The sequence below is a fragment of the Pongo pygmaeus genome, chromosome 10, assembly GCF_028885625.2.
Source record: "Pongo pygmaeus isolate AG05252 chromosome 10, NHGRI_mPonPyg2-v2.0_pri, whole genome shotgun sequence".
NCBI lineage: Eukaryota > Metazoa > Chordata > Mammalia > Primates > Hominidae > Pongo > Pongo pygmaeus.
The window spans coordinates 117,840,885-117,856,804 of NC_072383.2; the positions used below are offsets into that span (position 1 = coordinate 117,840,885).

Sequence of the window (15,920 nt, forward strand, 5' to 3'; positions counted from 1 at the left end):
CATATCTCCTAATGCAATCCCTCCCCCCTCCCCCCACCCCCACAACAGACCCCAGTGTGTGATGTTCCCCATCCTGTGTCCAAGTGTTCTCATTGTTCAATTCCCACCTATGAGTGAGAACATGCGGTGTTTGGTTTTCTGTCCTTGCAATAGTTTGTTCAGAATGATGGTTTCCAGCTTCATCCATGTCCTTACAAAGGACATGAACTCATCCTTTTTCATGGCTGCATAGTATTCCATGGTGTATATGTGCCACATTTTCCTAATCCAGTCTATCATTGATGGACATTTGAGTTGGTTCCAAGTCTTTGCTATTGTGAATATTGCCGCAATAAACATACATGTGCATGTGTCTTTATAGCAGCATGATTTATAATCCTTTGGTTATACACCCAGTAATGGGATGGCTGCGTCAAATGGTATTTCTAGTTTTAGATCCTTGAGGAATCATCACACTGTCTTCCACAATGGATGAACTAGTTTACAGTCCCACCAACAGTGTAAAAGTGTTCCTATTTCTCCACATCCTCTCCAGCATCTGTTGTTTCCTGACTTCTTAATGATTGCCATTCTAACTGGTGTGAGATGGTATCTCATTGTGGTTTTGATTTGCATTTCTCTGATGGCCTGTGATGATGAGCATTTTTTCATGTGTCTGTTGGCTGCATAAATGTCTTCTTTTGAGAAGTGTCTGTTCATATCTTTTGCCCGCTTTTTGATGGGGTTGTTTGATTTTTTCCTGTAAATTTGTTTAAGTTCTTTGTAGATTCTGGATATTAGCCCTTTGTCAGATAGGTAGATTGTAAAAATTTTCTCCCATTCTGTATGTTGCCTGTTCACTCTGATGGTAGTTTCTTTTGCTGTGCAGAAGCTCTTTAGTTTAATTAGATCCCATTTGTCAATTTTGGCTTTTGTTGTCATTGCTTTTGGTGTTTTAGTCATGAAGTCCTTGCCCATGCCTATGTCCTGAATGGTATTGCCTACGTTCTTTATGGTTTTAAGTCTAACATTTAAGTCTTTAATCCATCTTGAATTAATTTTTGTATAAGGTGTAAGGAAGGGATCCAGTTTCAGCTTTCTACATATGGCTAGCCAGTTTTCCCAGCACCACTTATTAAATAGGGAATCCATTCCCCATTTCTTGTTTTTGTCAGGTTTGTCAAAGATCAGATTGTTGTAGATACGCAGCGTTATTTCTGAGGGCTCTGTTCTGTTCCATTGGTCTATATCCCTGTTTTGGTACCAGTACCATGCTGTTTTGGTTACTGTAGCCTTGTAGTATAGTTTGAAGTCAGGTAGCGTGATGCCTCCAGCTTTGTTCTTTTGGCTTAGGATTGTCTTGGCAACACGGGCTCTTTTTTGGTTCCATATGAACTTTAAAGTAGTTTTTTCCAATTCTGTGGAGAAAGTCATTGGTAGCTTGATGGGGATGGCATTGAATCTATAAACTACCTTGGGCAGTATGGCCATTTTCATGATATTGATTCTTCCTATCCATGAGCATGGAATGTTCTTCCATTTGTTTGTGTCCTCTTTTATTTCGTTGAGCAGTGTTTTGTAGTTCTCCTTGAAGAGGTCCTTCACATCCCTTGTAAGTTGGATTCCTAGATATTTTATTCTCTTTGAAGCAATTGTGAATGAGAGTTCACTCATGATTTGGCCCTCTGTTTGTCTGTTATTGTTGTGTAAGAATGCTTGTGATTTTTGCACATTGATTTTGTATCCCGAGACTTTGCTGAACTTGCTTATCAGCTTAAGGAGATTTTGAGCTGAGACAATGGGGTTTTATAAATAGACAATCATGTCATCTGCAAACAGGGACATTTTGATTTCCTCTTTTCCTTATTGAATACCCTTTCTTTCTTTCTCCTGCCTGATTGCCCTGACCAGAACTTGCAACAGTATGTTGAATAGGAGTGGTGAGAGAGGGCATCCCTGTCTTGTGCCAGTTTTCAAAGGGAATGCTTCCAGTTTTTGCCCATTCAGTATAATATTGGCTGTGGGTTTGTCATAAATAGCTCTCATTATTTTGAGATATGTCCCATCCATACCTAGTTTATTGAGAGTTTTTAGCATGAAGGGTGGTTGAATTTTGTCAAAGGTCTTTTCTGCATCTATTGAGATAATCATGTGGTTTTTGTCTTTTGTTCTGTTTATATGATGGATTACATTTATTGATTTTCTTATGTCGAACCAGCCTTGCATCCCAGGGATGAAGCCAACTTGATCATGGTGGATAAGCTTTATGATGTGCTGCTGGATTTAAAATAATGGTTTGCCAGTATTTTATTGAGGATTTTCGTATCAATGTTCATCAGGGATATTGGGTCTAAAATTCTCTTTTTTTGTTGTGTCTCTGCCAGGCTTTGGTATCAGGATGATGCTGGCCTCATAAAATGAGTTAGGGAGGATTCCCTCTTTTTCTATTGATTGGAATAGTTTCAGAAGGAATGGTACCAGCTCCTCCTTGTACCTCTAGTAGAATTTGGCTGTGAATCCATCTGGTCCTGGACTTTTTTTGGTTGCTAGGTTATTAATTATTGCCTCAATTTCAGATCCTGTTATTGGTCTATTTAGGGATTCAACTTCTTCTTGGTTTAGTCTTGGGAGGGTGTATGTGTTGAGGAATTTATCCATTTCTTCTAGATTTTCTAGTTTATTTGTGTGGAGTGTTTATAGTATTCTCTGATGGTAGTTTGTATTTCTGTGGGATCAGTGGTGATATCCCCTTTATCATTTTTTATTGCGTGTATTTGATTCTTCTTTCTTTTCTTCTATATTAGTCTTGCTAGTGGTCTATCAATTTTGTTGATCTTTTCAAAAAACCAGCTCCTGGGTTCATTGATTTTTTTGAAGGGTTTTTTGTGTATCTCCTTCAGTTCTGCTCTGATCTTAGTTATTTCTTGCCTTCTCCTAGCTTTTGAATGTGTTTGCTCTTGCTTCTCTAGTTCTTTTAATTGTGATGTTAGGGTGTCAATTTTAGATCTTTCCTGCTTTCTATTGTGGGCATTTAGTACTATAAATTTCCCTCTACACACTGCTTTAAATGTGTCCCAGAGATTCCAGTATGTTGTGTCTTTGTTCTCATCAGTTTCAAAGAACATCTTTATTTCTGCCTTCATTTTGTTATGTACCCAGTAGTCATTCAGGAGCAGGTTGTTCAGTTTCCATGTAGTTGTGCAGTTTTGAGTGTGTCTCTTAATCCTGAGTTCTAATTTGATTGCACTGTGGTCTGAGAGACAGTTTGCTGTGATTTCTGTTCTTTTACATTTGCTGAGGAGTGCTTTACTTCCAACTATGTGGTCAATTTTGGAATAAGTGCGATGTGGTGCTGAGAAGAATGTATATTCTCTTGATTTGGGGTGGAGAGTTCTGTAGATGTCTATTAGGTCTGCTTGGTGCAGAGCTGAGTTCAATTCCTGGATATCCTTGTTAACTTTCTGTCTCATTGATCTGTCTAATGTTGACAGTGGGGTGTTATAGTCTCCCATTATTATTGTGTGGGAGTCTAAGTCTCATTGTATGTCTCTAAGGACTTGCTTTTTGAATCTGGGTGCTCCTGTATTGGGTGCATATATACTTAGGATAGTTAGCTCTTCTTGTTGAATTGATCCCTTTACCATTATGTAATGGCCTTCTTTGTCTTTTTTGATCTTTGTTGGTTTAGAGTCTGTTTTATCAGAGACTAGGATTGCAACCCCTGCTTTTTTTTTGTTTTCCATTTGCTTGGTAGATCTTCCTCCATCCCTTTATTTTGAGCCTATGTGTGTCTCTGCAGGTGAGATGGGTCTCTTGAATACAGCACATTGGTGGGTCTTGACTCTTTATCCAATTTGCCAGTCTGTGTCTTTTAATTGGAGCATTTAGCCCATTTACATTTTAAGGTTAATATTGCTATGTGTGAATTTGATCCTGTCATTATGATGTTAGCTGGTTATTTTGCTCATTAGTTGATGCAGTTTCTTCCTAGCATCGACAGTCTTTACAATTTGGCATGTTTTTGCAGTGGCTGGTACCAGTTGTTCCTTTTCATGTTTAGTGCTTCCTTCAGGAGCTCTTGTAAGGCAGGCCTGGTGGTGACAAAGTCTCTCAGCATTTGCTTGTATGTAGAGGATTTTATTTCTCCTTCACTTATGAAGCCTAGTTTGGCTGGATATGAAATTCTGGGTTGAAAATTCTTTTCTTTAAGAATGTTGAATATTGGTCCCCACTCTCTTCTGGCTTGTAGAGTTTCTGCCAAGAGATCAGCTGTTAGTCTGATGGGCTTCCCTTTGCGGGTAACCCGACCTTTCTCTCTGGCTGCCCTTAACATTTTTTCCTTCATTTCAACTTTGGTGAATCTGACAGTTATGTGTCTTGGAGTTGTTCTTCTCGAGGAGTATCTTTGTGGCATTCTCTGTATTTCCTGAATTTGAATGTTGGCCTGCCTTGCTAGGTTGGGGAAGTTCTGGATAATATCCTGAAGAGTGTTTTCCAACTTGGTTCCATTCTCCCTGTCACTTTCAGGTACACCAATCAGACATAGATTTGGTCTTTTCACATAGTCCCATATTTCTTGGAGGCTTTGTTCATTTCTTTTTACTCTTTTTTCTCTAAACTTCTCTTCTCACTTCATTTCATTCATTTGATCTTCAATCACTGATACCCCTTCTTCCACTTGATTGGATTGGCTACTGAAGCTTGTGCATGCATCATGTAGTTCACGTGCCATGGTTTTCAGCTCTATCAGGTCATTTAAGGTCTTCTCTACACTGTTTATTCTAGTTAGCCATTCGTCTAATCTTTTTTCAAGGTTTTTAGCTTCTTTATGATGGGTTCAAACATCCTCCTTTAGTGCAGAGAAGTTTGTAATCACCGATCATCTGAAGGCTTCTTCCCTCAACTCGTCAAAGTCATTCTCCGTCCAGCTTTGTTCCATTGTTGGCAAGGAGCTGCATTCCCTTGGAGGAGAAGAGGCACTCTGATTTTTAGAATTTTAGCTTTTCTGCTCTGGTTTCTCCCCATCTTTGTGGTTTTATCAACCTGTGGTCTTTGATGATGGTGATGTACAGATGGGGTTTTGGTGTGGATGTCCTTTCTGTTTGTTAGTTTTCCTTCTAACAGTCAGGACCCTCAGCTGCAGGTCTGTTGGAGTTTGCTGGAGGTCCACTCCAGACACTGTTTGCCTGAGTATCACCAGCGGAGGCTGCAGAACAGCAAATATCGCAGAATGGCAAATGTTGCTGCCTGATCCTTCCTCTGGAAGCTTCGTCTCAGAGGGGTACCTGGCCATATGAGGTGTCAGTCAGCCCCTACTGGGAGGTGCCTCCCAGTTAGGCTACTTGGGGGTCAGGGACCCACTTGAGGAGGCAGTCTGTCCGTTCGCAGATCTCAAACTCTGTGCTGGGAGAACCACTACTCTCTTCAAAACTGTCAGACAGGGACGTTTAAGTCTGCAGAAGTTTCTGCTGCCTTTTGTTCAGCTATGCCCTGCCCTCAGAGGTGGAGTCTACAGAGGAAGGCAGGCCTCCTTGAGCTGCAGTGGGCTCCACCTAGTTTGAGCTTCCTGACCACTTTGTTTACCTACTCAAGCCTCAGCAATGGCGGATGCCCCTCCCCCAGCCTCGCTGCTGCCTTGCAGTTCGATCTCAGACTGCTGTGCTTGCAGTGAGTGAGGCTCCGTGGGCATGGGACCCTCCAAGCCACATGCAGGATATAATCTCCTGGTGTGCCATTTGCTAAGACCATTGGAGAGGTGCAATATTAGGGTGGGAGTGTTCCGATTTTCCAGGTACCCTCTGTCACGGCTTCCCTTGGCTAGGAAAGGGAATTCCCTGACCCCTTGCACTTCCCAGGTGAGGCGATGCCCCGCCCTGCTTTGGCTCATGCTCCATGGGCTGCACCCACTGTCTGACAAGCCCCTGTGAGATGAACCCAGTACCTTAGTTGGAAATGCAGAAATCACCCGTCTTCTGCATCACTCACGCTGGGAGCTGTAGACTGGAGCTCTTCCTATTCGGCCATCTTGGAACCTCCTCACCACTGCATATTTAATTGATGCATGTTTAACTACTGTGTACATAGCTGCTGAGCACTTAACCACTGAATAGTTAACCTCTGCTACTTCCCCAAGGTGTGCTTAACTACCACTTGTTTAACCACTACAGACTTAACTGCTGCACATGTAACCACTGCATACTCAACTGATACTTATTGAACTGTCATATATTTCATCACTGTATTTAGCCATGCATATGTAACTACAGCATACACAAGCATTATGTACTTAACCCCTGCACCTGTAACCAGGGTATACTTAACAACTGTTCTGCTCCCTCCTGACCCTCTCTGATGGTACATGTAGAACTAGTGTAGGGAAAAATAGGGGGTAGAAGAAATGTAGACCTACCTGGGTAAAGGCGTTTGGGATTTATTGAGGGAGTTGATGATCCCCATCTCACACACCTCAAATGTCTCCAAATTCAAGGGCTTTCTGAGTTTTACCCCATTACTTAAATGCAAATCAAGGATGAAGTTCTCAAATCATCCTTCCCCGGGACCCTGGGATTCCAGAAGTTATAGCTGACTGAAACAATAGGCTCTTTCCTCATTTTGTAAGACACACTCTAAAAGATTTTTTTTTTCTCTCAAGTTTTTCTCCTTTCATTTTTTCCCCACTCAAATTCCCAGTAGCTGTTGGACTGGGAAGTGTTTCTATGAAACAAGATGATTTAACAAGAAGCTCAATTATTTCATTCGTTTGTTCTCTCTTTTGGTCACTCAACAAATATTGATTAGGCTTTTGCCCTGTGACAAGCACTCTTTAAGGAAATAATTTGGTGGCCAGGCACCGTGGCTCATGCCTGTAATCCCAGCACTGTGGGAGGCCAAAGCAGGTGGATCACCTGGGGTCAGGAGTTCGAGAGTAGCCTGGCCAACATGGTGAAACCCTGTCTCTACTTTAAAAATACAAAAATTAGCCTGGCTTGGTGGCGGAAGCCTGTAGTCCCAGCTACTAGAAAGGCTGAGGCAGGAGAATCGCTTGAATCCAGGAGATGGAGGTTGCAGTGAGCTGAGATCATGCCACTGCACTCCAGCCTAGGCAAGAGAGTGAAACTCTGTCTCAAAAAAAAAAGAATTTGGAAGTAGCCCATCCTGTTTACACAAGCATCCTGTTTGCTTCCTGGACATGCATACTGTGCCTTGTGCTTTATAACATATAAGTGTAGTTAAGTAGTTAGGTACTTAATTCCTGTGATACTTATTTTTAACCTACTAAAAGGGACCCTCTTAGAAATGCAAATCAAAACCACAATGAGATGCCATCTCACGCCAGTCAGAATGGCAATTATTAAAAAGTCAAGAAACAACAGATGCTGGCAAGGTTGTACAGAAATAGGAATGCTTTTACACTATTAGTGGGAATGTAAATTAGTTCAACCATTGTGGAAGATGGTGGTTCCTCAAAGACCTAGAACCAGAAATACCATTTGACCCAGCAATCCCATTACTGGGTATATACCCAAAGGAATATATGTCATTCTATTATAAAGATACATGCATGCATATGTTCATTGCAGCACTGTTCACAATAGCAAAGACATGAAATGAACCCAAATGCCCATCAATGATAGGCTGGATAAAGAAAATGTGGTACACATATACCATGGAATACTATGCAGTATTCCATACTATGAACAAGATCATGTCCTTTGTAGGCACAAGGATGAAGCTGGAAGCTATTATCCTCTGCAAACCAATGCAAGAACAGAAAACCAAACACTGCATGATCTCACTTATAAGTGGGAGGTAAACATTGAGAACACATGGACACAGGAAGGGGAACATCACACACTGGGGCCTGTTGGGGGAGAGTGGAGGCTGAGGAAGAGCATTAGGGAAAACAGCAAATGCATGCTGGGCTTAATGCCTAGGTGATGGGTTGATAGGTGCAGCAAACCACCATGGCACTCATTTATCTATGTAACAAACCTGCACATCCTGCAAATGTAGCCCGGAATGTACAAATTTAAAATTAAAATTTAAAAAAAAACCATAGCACATCAAAAGTTCCACATTCAGGAAAGCAAATTAGTAGAAAAGCTCAATAAGATAAATAGTCTCTCTTCCAGCTGTTTAAATAAAATGACATCTGATAATTTTTAAAAAGTGGCTCTCTTGAAAATATTATAAATATAGCTATGTGATTCTTATTTGCTGGAGATAGAGACCCTGACATATATTCTAACCATTTTGTCATTCTTTCTACTAATCACAATGATCCAGATTCTTAAAATGGAATTAAATACAGCAGTACTTTATGATATTCTATAAAAAGTTGGGTAATTTCCAGATGATTGGCCACACCAACAAGTTTGAGAAGGCAGCTGGTTTTGTGGGGAAAATCTCAGGGTAGGAATCACACAAGCCTTGATTCAAATCCTAGCCTGGACACATTCTAATTGTCTAGCCATCAGCAAGCTAATTAACCTTTCCGAGCCTCAAGACAGTAAAAGTCATACCATTCTCAAAGTGTTTGTATCCTAATATATAAAAAACTTGGCACATAACAAGCACATAAATGCTAGTTGTGTCACTGCTAAAATAATGACAATAATATTAGTAGTAAGATTATGTTTTCCCCGTGAGGTTCCACTAGGTTGGCATGTTCCAATTCCCAAGCAGTTTTTCATCTAAAACCATCTTCCTTTGCCATGGGATAGTGTTTTTAAAAAAATCCCTGGAGCCTGCCCCAATTATAAAAGAAGATAACTTGACTTCATTTAACTGCAGCCTCAGCATTTGAATTTAATTGAACAGGAAATAATTATTCTTGAAGAGTGGAGGTTTTTGAGGTTCTGCGAGGCAATATAAGATACGTATCTCGTTACATTAGACCTTGGCAAATATACTTTTAATAATCAGCTGCTACTTAACATACCTTCCGCCTCCTATTAAATTTCCAGCAGGAACTACGGACACGATATATTGGGGAGGGAGGGGGCTGAACGGCTGATGAATTATTTAAAAAGTGATTTATTTACCAAGGCAAGCCATTTGCAAATTCAATAATAAATCTATTAAGGAGTAGTTAACCTCTATAACTCTGTTTTTAATAATCAGTTGGTGTTTGGGTAACATACAACGTCTGTCTCATTAGTTCGGCATTAAGTCCTTATTTAGTACTTAGTCTGAAGTGTGACCCAATCAGCCATGAGGTGGTAATGAGGCACTGGCTATGGGTCCTTGATCATCCAAGGACCTGGGTCCTTCCCTGGCTACACCAGCTCTGGTTGGGGAGTTGGGGAACCATGAGTTATCTAATGCTCCTCTCTTTGCTCCTCACAGTGCCTCTCATGACAAAGACTTGACACCACCACCTTCCTCCAGGGGAAAGAAGAAAAAGAAGAAATCCACTCGGAAGAAGAGAAGGAGGTAAGAGCACCAAGAGGGAGATAAAACCTGTAGGATGCAGGCAGGGACAAAATATGGGTTTCAAAGTCAGACAGTGGCTCCCTCTTGGGTTCAAATCCCCTCTCTGATGCTTAACTAGCTGTGTGACCTTGGGCAAGTCACTTTACATCTCTGTTCCTGTTTTTATTATACTTCTCCAAAATGGTGATAATATCTACCTTTTGAGATTTCATGAAAATTACATGAAAAATTAATGTGGAAGCGGCTGTCACAGTACCTGGCACATAGTAAATGACTAATTAATAGGAAGCATAGTCTTTTTTTTTTTTTGAGACGGAGTCTCGCTCTGTCACCCAGGCTGGAGGGCACTGGCATGATCTTGGCTCACTGCAAGCTCCGCCTCCCGGGTTCACTCCATTCTCCTGCCTCAGCCTCCCGAGTAGCTGCGACTATAAGCGCCCGCCACCATGCCTGGCTAATTTTTTTGTATTTTTAGTAGAGAGGGGATTTCACTGTGTTAGCCAGGATGAGCTCGATCTCCTGACCTTGTGATCCGCCTGCCTTGGCCTTCCAAAGTGCTGGGATTACAAGCGTGAACCACCGCGCCTGGCCGGAAGCATAGTCTTTAGCATGAATATTGAATTATTTTTTGAGAGCTTACTAGATGCAGAGGACTACACTAGGCACTGTGATCTTCATTATCTCTTTTATCCCTGACCATTGTCTACCAGGAAAGCATTATTATCCCCATTTTAGAGATGAGAAAATAAAGGCTCACAGAGGGAGTGACAGGATCTACAGGGGCTTGATGCCAGGTCCTCAGTTGGTTCTACTACACCCACCTAGCTAGTTAAATGTCTAGGATAATAGGTGGGTTTTGGAGGAGGGGGGTGGTGTTTGTTTGCCAGCTATTGACTCTTTGGTATCTTATGCATTTTTTCTATGTCCAATTCCTCTAAAATTTTTTTATATTTAAAATGATTTCCAGATTTGCTTGTAGGCTGCCACTAACTAGACTAAAAGCATCTCTAATGTGCCAACTCCAGAGGGGCAGGCTTAACCCTTAAGGCTGCCAACTGAGAATCACAGCAAACTTCTGAGGCAGTATTTATAGAAACCTGTAGGGGGCAGAAGAGAGCAGCATCTGATGACGGGCTTCAACTCCAGGTTTTCTGGAACCTTGTTTCACAGACACCCCTTAGCCTCATTCTAAAAGGACAGGCTCAAAGAGGAGCCAGGGGGAAATATGGGTGAAGACTCTGAGTCCTAGCCATTGTAGGGTAGGAGATGAAATTGGGGCAAGTGCTTTGGATTTCCTAATTTGGGGGGTGGGCCAGAGAATACTCTAAAAAAGGAAACCTCAGATATTAAGATTCACTAATTGACTCGTTCATCCAATGAATGTTCACTGAGCATGTGTCTGGGGACAAATGTTATGATTCCTTGAAGGCTGAATTGTTTCTCAGCCATTCCCTTCTGCAGACATGTTTTGTTTGACCTGCAAAGTGATTTGACTTTTTTTTTAATTGGTGGTCAACATTTCCAAATTGGGAGATTTCATACGAAAGTGTGGAGTTTTGGAGGCTCCTTTAGAAAAGGCAGGTGCTGTAGAAGCCCAGACCTGCATTCCTACACAGGATCTTCGGCTAATCTGAGAAGCAGACCCCCCTCCAGCCAGAACCTCTCTGGTTTGGTTCCCCACAGTCCCCACTACTCCCTACTGTCTTCCACCCAGCCTGTTTCATCCATTCATGTACCTGAGAGGTCTCTGTTAGCATTAAATTTGTAACCTCTCATCTGTTTCAACCCTGGTCTTTTGTCAGCAGGGAAATAAGAGACTTAGAGATGAGCCTTGACATGCCCAAGGTGGCTCTGCGAGTTGGTAGTAGAGTCAAGATTGGAACTTAGGTCACCTGAGCCTCAGTCTTGAGTCATCACCATGGACTCAGAGTAGCTCTGTTTCTCAGGTAACACTTTGATGGCACTATCCATGCAGCCGCAGCCTGGCAAGATATCCTTCAGGGGCTCAGTCTTACAAGAGAGACAAAGGATGGGGCAAAGGAGAAACCCTGAGACTTTGAGAGGAGGGTTGCAGCTTGAAGGGAGAACAACAGACAGAAGGAAGCCTTTCCAGCTTGACCAGGCAGGCAGCTGTGAGGTGCTATGGTGACTGAGAGCAAAAACCAGTGGGATCCCAGCTCATCTACTTCCTAGCTGTGTGTCTTTGGGCTGGTCACTTCACCTCTCTGAACTTCATTTTCTTTGTCTGAAAAGGGAGGGTAGCAATTGTATCTACCTAAGAAGTGTGTGGAAGGATTGAATGAGATAATGCTTACAAAACACAAGGTAATGGTTTACATTAACTTGTTAAAAATTAAAAGCAAATGAAAAGTAAAATTAAATTTGTGAGTAATTAAAAATTGCTTACAAATGCAAGCTAGTATCAGCATGGATATTATCCTTGATGTGTGTTCCTGCAAGAGCTAAAACCTTGTATAAGGACTGGGCAAGGTTCTTTTTGAAACCAACCGTGGCCTTTAAGAGCCTCCTTCTGAAGTGTGTCTTCTTGGCCCTGGCAGGTCCTCATCCTATAGCCCATCGCCTGCCAAGAAAAAGAAGAAGAAAGGTTCCAAGAAACATAAGCGACGCAGGTATTGTCCTTTTTCTCTGCAAACAAGACCTCCCCAGGTGGGGTGGGGAGGACAGTTGATGGCACCAAAAGGTCATCTTGAAGCATATCATGTCATTTACGTAAAATAATTATCTACGTCTTTTTACATATTTGTGTCTTGTGTAAGCTGGGACTGTGGCTGCGAAGACTAGAGGTCCACACGTGCTAACTGAGGCCAGAGGAGGACTTGATTATAAAGAAGCAGGAGTGACTCAGGGATCAGCCAGGCCTGAGCAAGGGGCTGGAACAAGGACTGGAAAGCTGATAGGACCCACTTGGGACCTGAAGTGCCCACTGTCTCCTGGTCCCCATGAGGGACATGGCTGCACCCTGCCCCATCTCTCCATGTTGCAGGCCAAGTTATAAGGAGACACTGAATCTCTCTGTTTTGTTCCTTGTTCCAAATTCCCAAGGAAAGGCCCCTCTTGTCAGTCCATTGCATGCTAGAGAATGAGATCATGTTGAAAAACACAGCTGTGCTGAGATTGCCCATGCTGGTGCATGAGGATGCAGGGACGGTAGTTACAGCACATTATGAACTGGGCCCATGTTCCTGGTGTTCACTGTGCACACACACACACACACACAGGTGTATGTTTACAGGGGAAGGAAAAGACTAAAAGGATACTGTAGTCCTGGCACTTTGGGAGACCAAGGCGGGCAGATCACGAGGTCAGGAGGTCGAGACCATCCCGGCCAACATGGTGAAACCCAGTCTCTACTAAAAATACAAAAATTAGCCGGGTGTGGTGGCATGTACCTGTAATCCCAGCTATTTGGGAGGCTGAAGCAGGAGAATCACTTGAACCGGGTAGTCAGAGGTTGCAGTGAGCCGAGATCACTCCACGGCACTCCAGCCTGGCGGCAGAGTGAGACTCTGTCTAAAAAACAAACAAACAAACAAGGATATACAACAGAGGGCTCAGGTTTGTGGTTTATGGCCCAAACCAACATTTTATAATTGGAAGATTCTGCAATACAGAAATTCAGTTTTCTAGTTCCTCTGTAGAGTCAGAAGGTCTGTCTTCTCTGGGCTTATTTTCCCACGAGCAGCCATCCCCTGGAGCTAAGGAGTTGCCATGCATTTAGACAGAGTGGGTACCTGTGCTCCAGTTGGCCTTAGGACCTGTCCAGCCTGCTCTGCCCACTTACAAAGCCTGCTTGGCCCCTGGAGGCAGAAAGTTTGAAGCTCCCTATACAAGTTATTTGCTATAGTGAGCTGCAGATAGTGGGAAAAGAGTGATTTATATTTTACTTTTGCTTATCCATATCATCCAATTTTCCTACATCAATTGTAGATTACTTGTGCAATTAACAACAGAATGAATGAGAGGTAAGAGGTTGTTTGGGGTTTCCCCCTGTATCTCAAGTCCAGTTCAAAGTTGCACCAGTGTGGCTTTTCCCAATCCGGGGATGTGACCACATCTCAGTGCTGGTTGCTAGAATGGCCTCAAACTCAGTTTGCTCTCACTGGTTGTGTCAACCACCTGCCCAGACTTCCTGACTGATGTTATCTGAGTTTGTGTTTACTATAAGGCATGGGCAAACTAATTAGTGAAATGTTGTTAATTTGGTGTCAGAAATCTTTCCCATCATAGAGTCCTTTGTAGCAGCAATGGCCCACACTTATGATTCTAGACGGCCACCTTATCTCCTTCCTTTGCTGAGCAGCTCCTCCCAATTTGGGGGTTCACTGGGGGAAGAGAGAACAACTTTCCCATATTTGGGCTCTGGAAGCCAGGGGGCTTCTCACTCACAGGTTCATTCTCATGAGAAAGACACTGACAGACAGTCAGAAACAGGCTTTTCCTGCCTGGTCAGCCCAGGTCTTAGAGCTTTACAGAGTAAGGGGTTCATATGAGGGAGATGATTAGGAGGGGAAATTCTGTTGCTGTTCCTTCCCAAACCCTGACCTCCCGAGCACCATCCTACTCCTGGTCCAGCCTCTCCAAGCTCTTGAAATGTTTGGTTAATAATAGCTGACACTTTTGGAGATGGGACCTAGGGGTAGCGAAAGCACTGAGATTTTTGTTTTGTTTTTTTTTTGTCTCTCCTCAGCAAGGCTTCCGAGTTTTTAAAAATTTTTCATTTTTCTAGCTAATGCATGCTGCGCTTAATACCTAAGTGATGGGTCGATAGGTGCAGCAAACCACCATGGCACACATATACATGTAACAAACCAGTACATCCTGCATATGTACCCCAGAACTTAGAATAAAAATTAAAATTAAAAAAATTATTTTTCACATCTATTTATTGAACACCCATCTGAGTCCCAGAAAAGAAACCAAAACCCAGTCCCTGCCCTCCAATTTCTCACATTCTAGTGGGGAAAATCGGTCATTCTAATATGGAGAAGTCTGTACCCTGACGATGATAAGCTCAGAGGCTCACCCAGAGCTTGGGGGAGTAGACGGGAGGCACCCAACCAGCCTGAGGGACTCAGAAAATGTTACAAGGCGAAGACGGCCTCCAACTGGAGCACTGAAGAATGAGAAGAAGCTACATGGGTGATGCTGTTTGAGCAACTTAATCAACTTCTCTGATCGTCAGTGTCTTTGTAAAATGGTTGTTAATAGTGCTCCACAGGGCTTGGGGAAGATTGAATGAGACTGTGTGTGACAGGTGCTAAGTACAGAACCTGGCACACAGTAAGAGTTCCACATGTGGAAGCTGGCTGTCTCATGATGATGACGGTGATGATGAGGATGAGGAGGAGGAGGAATGGACAACAAGGGAGAGAGAAGATGAGATGGAGAATGGAGGAGGGGAAAGGCAGAAGACTCTCTCTTACATTTTCCTCATCCAGCCTCATCCAGGACAGATTTACTGACATTTTGGGGGGAACATTGAAGTACTGGTAGGCTTTGATCTGGAAATTCTGAATCAAACCAGTGTCTCCCATACAATTTTCATAGTCTCTGAAATCTAAGAGAGGAGGAGGATTAGTTAGGTGTCCTGACCCCCTGTAGCGTGATCACAAACACACTGATACCTTCATACCAGGAAAAAAAAACTTTCAAACTCACTTATATTTACTTTCTCCCCTCCCTCCCTTCCTTCTCCCTCCCTCCCTTTCTTCCTTCCTCCTTTCTTTCCTTCTCTCCCTCTCTCCATCTCTCTCTCTCTCCCTCTCTCTCTCTCTGCCTTTTTTTCTTTCATTTTTTTTCATTTTTTTTCTTTCTTTCTTTTCAGGTCATTCTCCAAGAAGAGAAGGCACAGGTAAGACTCTTGTTCTCTAACTGAATGTTCAACTTTCTGCTTTCTCAGCCAGCTTTGGGCAGCTTCTAGGTCAGCCCTCAGTTTCTATCTGTGCTCTTAGGCATGACCCCTTTGTCTTCCTGGGCCTCAGTTTCCTCCAAAATGAAGGTCTGGGCTGCTTTTTCTGAGCGTTCCAAGCCAGCTTTTGACTCCATCAGGCCAGGTGGTTGCTCTTGGACCAGCCCTATCAATGTCTCGACCCCAGAATGTCTTGTTACCCCTGCCACTGGTTGGAATCTTGAACTGGGGCACATAGGGAAACATCAGTCCTATCACGCCACCAAAACCTTCCCAGATCTGGCCAAGGAACAGGGCCAAGTCCTCGTATACTGGACACATCAGGTGAACACAAATAGTTATTACTTATGGGGTCCTCACTCCAAACTGGATCCTGAGCTAAGTCTCTTCCATGTATAGATGTATTTAATGCTCATTAATCCCTACCACAACCTTGCACAGTGGATATGTTTATTGTTCCCATTTTACAGATGAGGAAACTGAGATTAAGAGAGAATGTAACAGGAATGCCCACAGATAGAACCAGAAGGTATCGGAGCCGAAATTCAAAACCAAATCTGTATACAGAGGATAAGGA

The 15,920-nt window shown here is 42.8% G+C and overlaps 1 protein-coding gene across 1 annotated transcript in view; it reads left to right on the forward strand.

The window, feature by feature from the left end:
- Positions 1–15,920, forward strand: part of SRRM4 (serine/arginine repetitive matrix 4) — a 187,361-nt gene that overhangs the window by 130,264 nt on the left and 41,177 nt on the right. Inside the window, exons 3-5 of the mRNA XM_054443707.2 lie at positions 9,328–9,414; positions 11,973–12,044; positions 15,260–15,286. Of these exons, the coding sequence (XP_054299682.1) occupies positions 9,328–9,414; positions 11,973–12,044; positions 15,260–15,286 (186 nt within the window). The remainder of the gene's footprint in view (positions 1–9,327; positions 9,415–11,972; positions 12,045–15,259; positions 15,287–15,920) is intronic.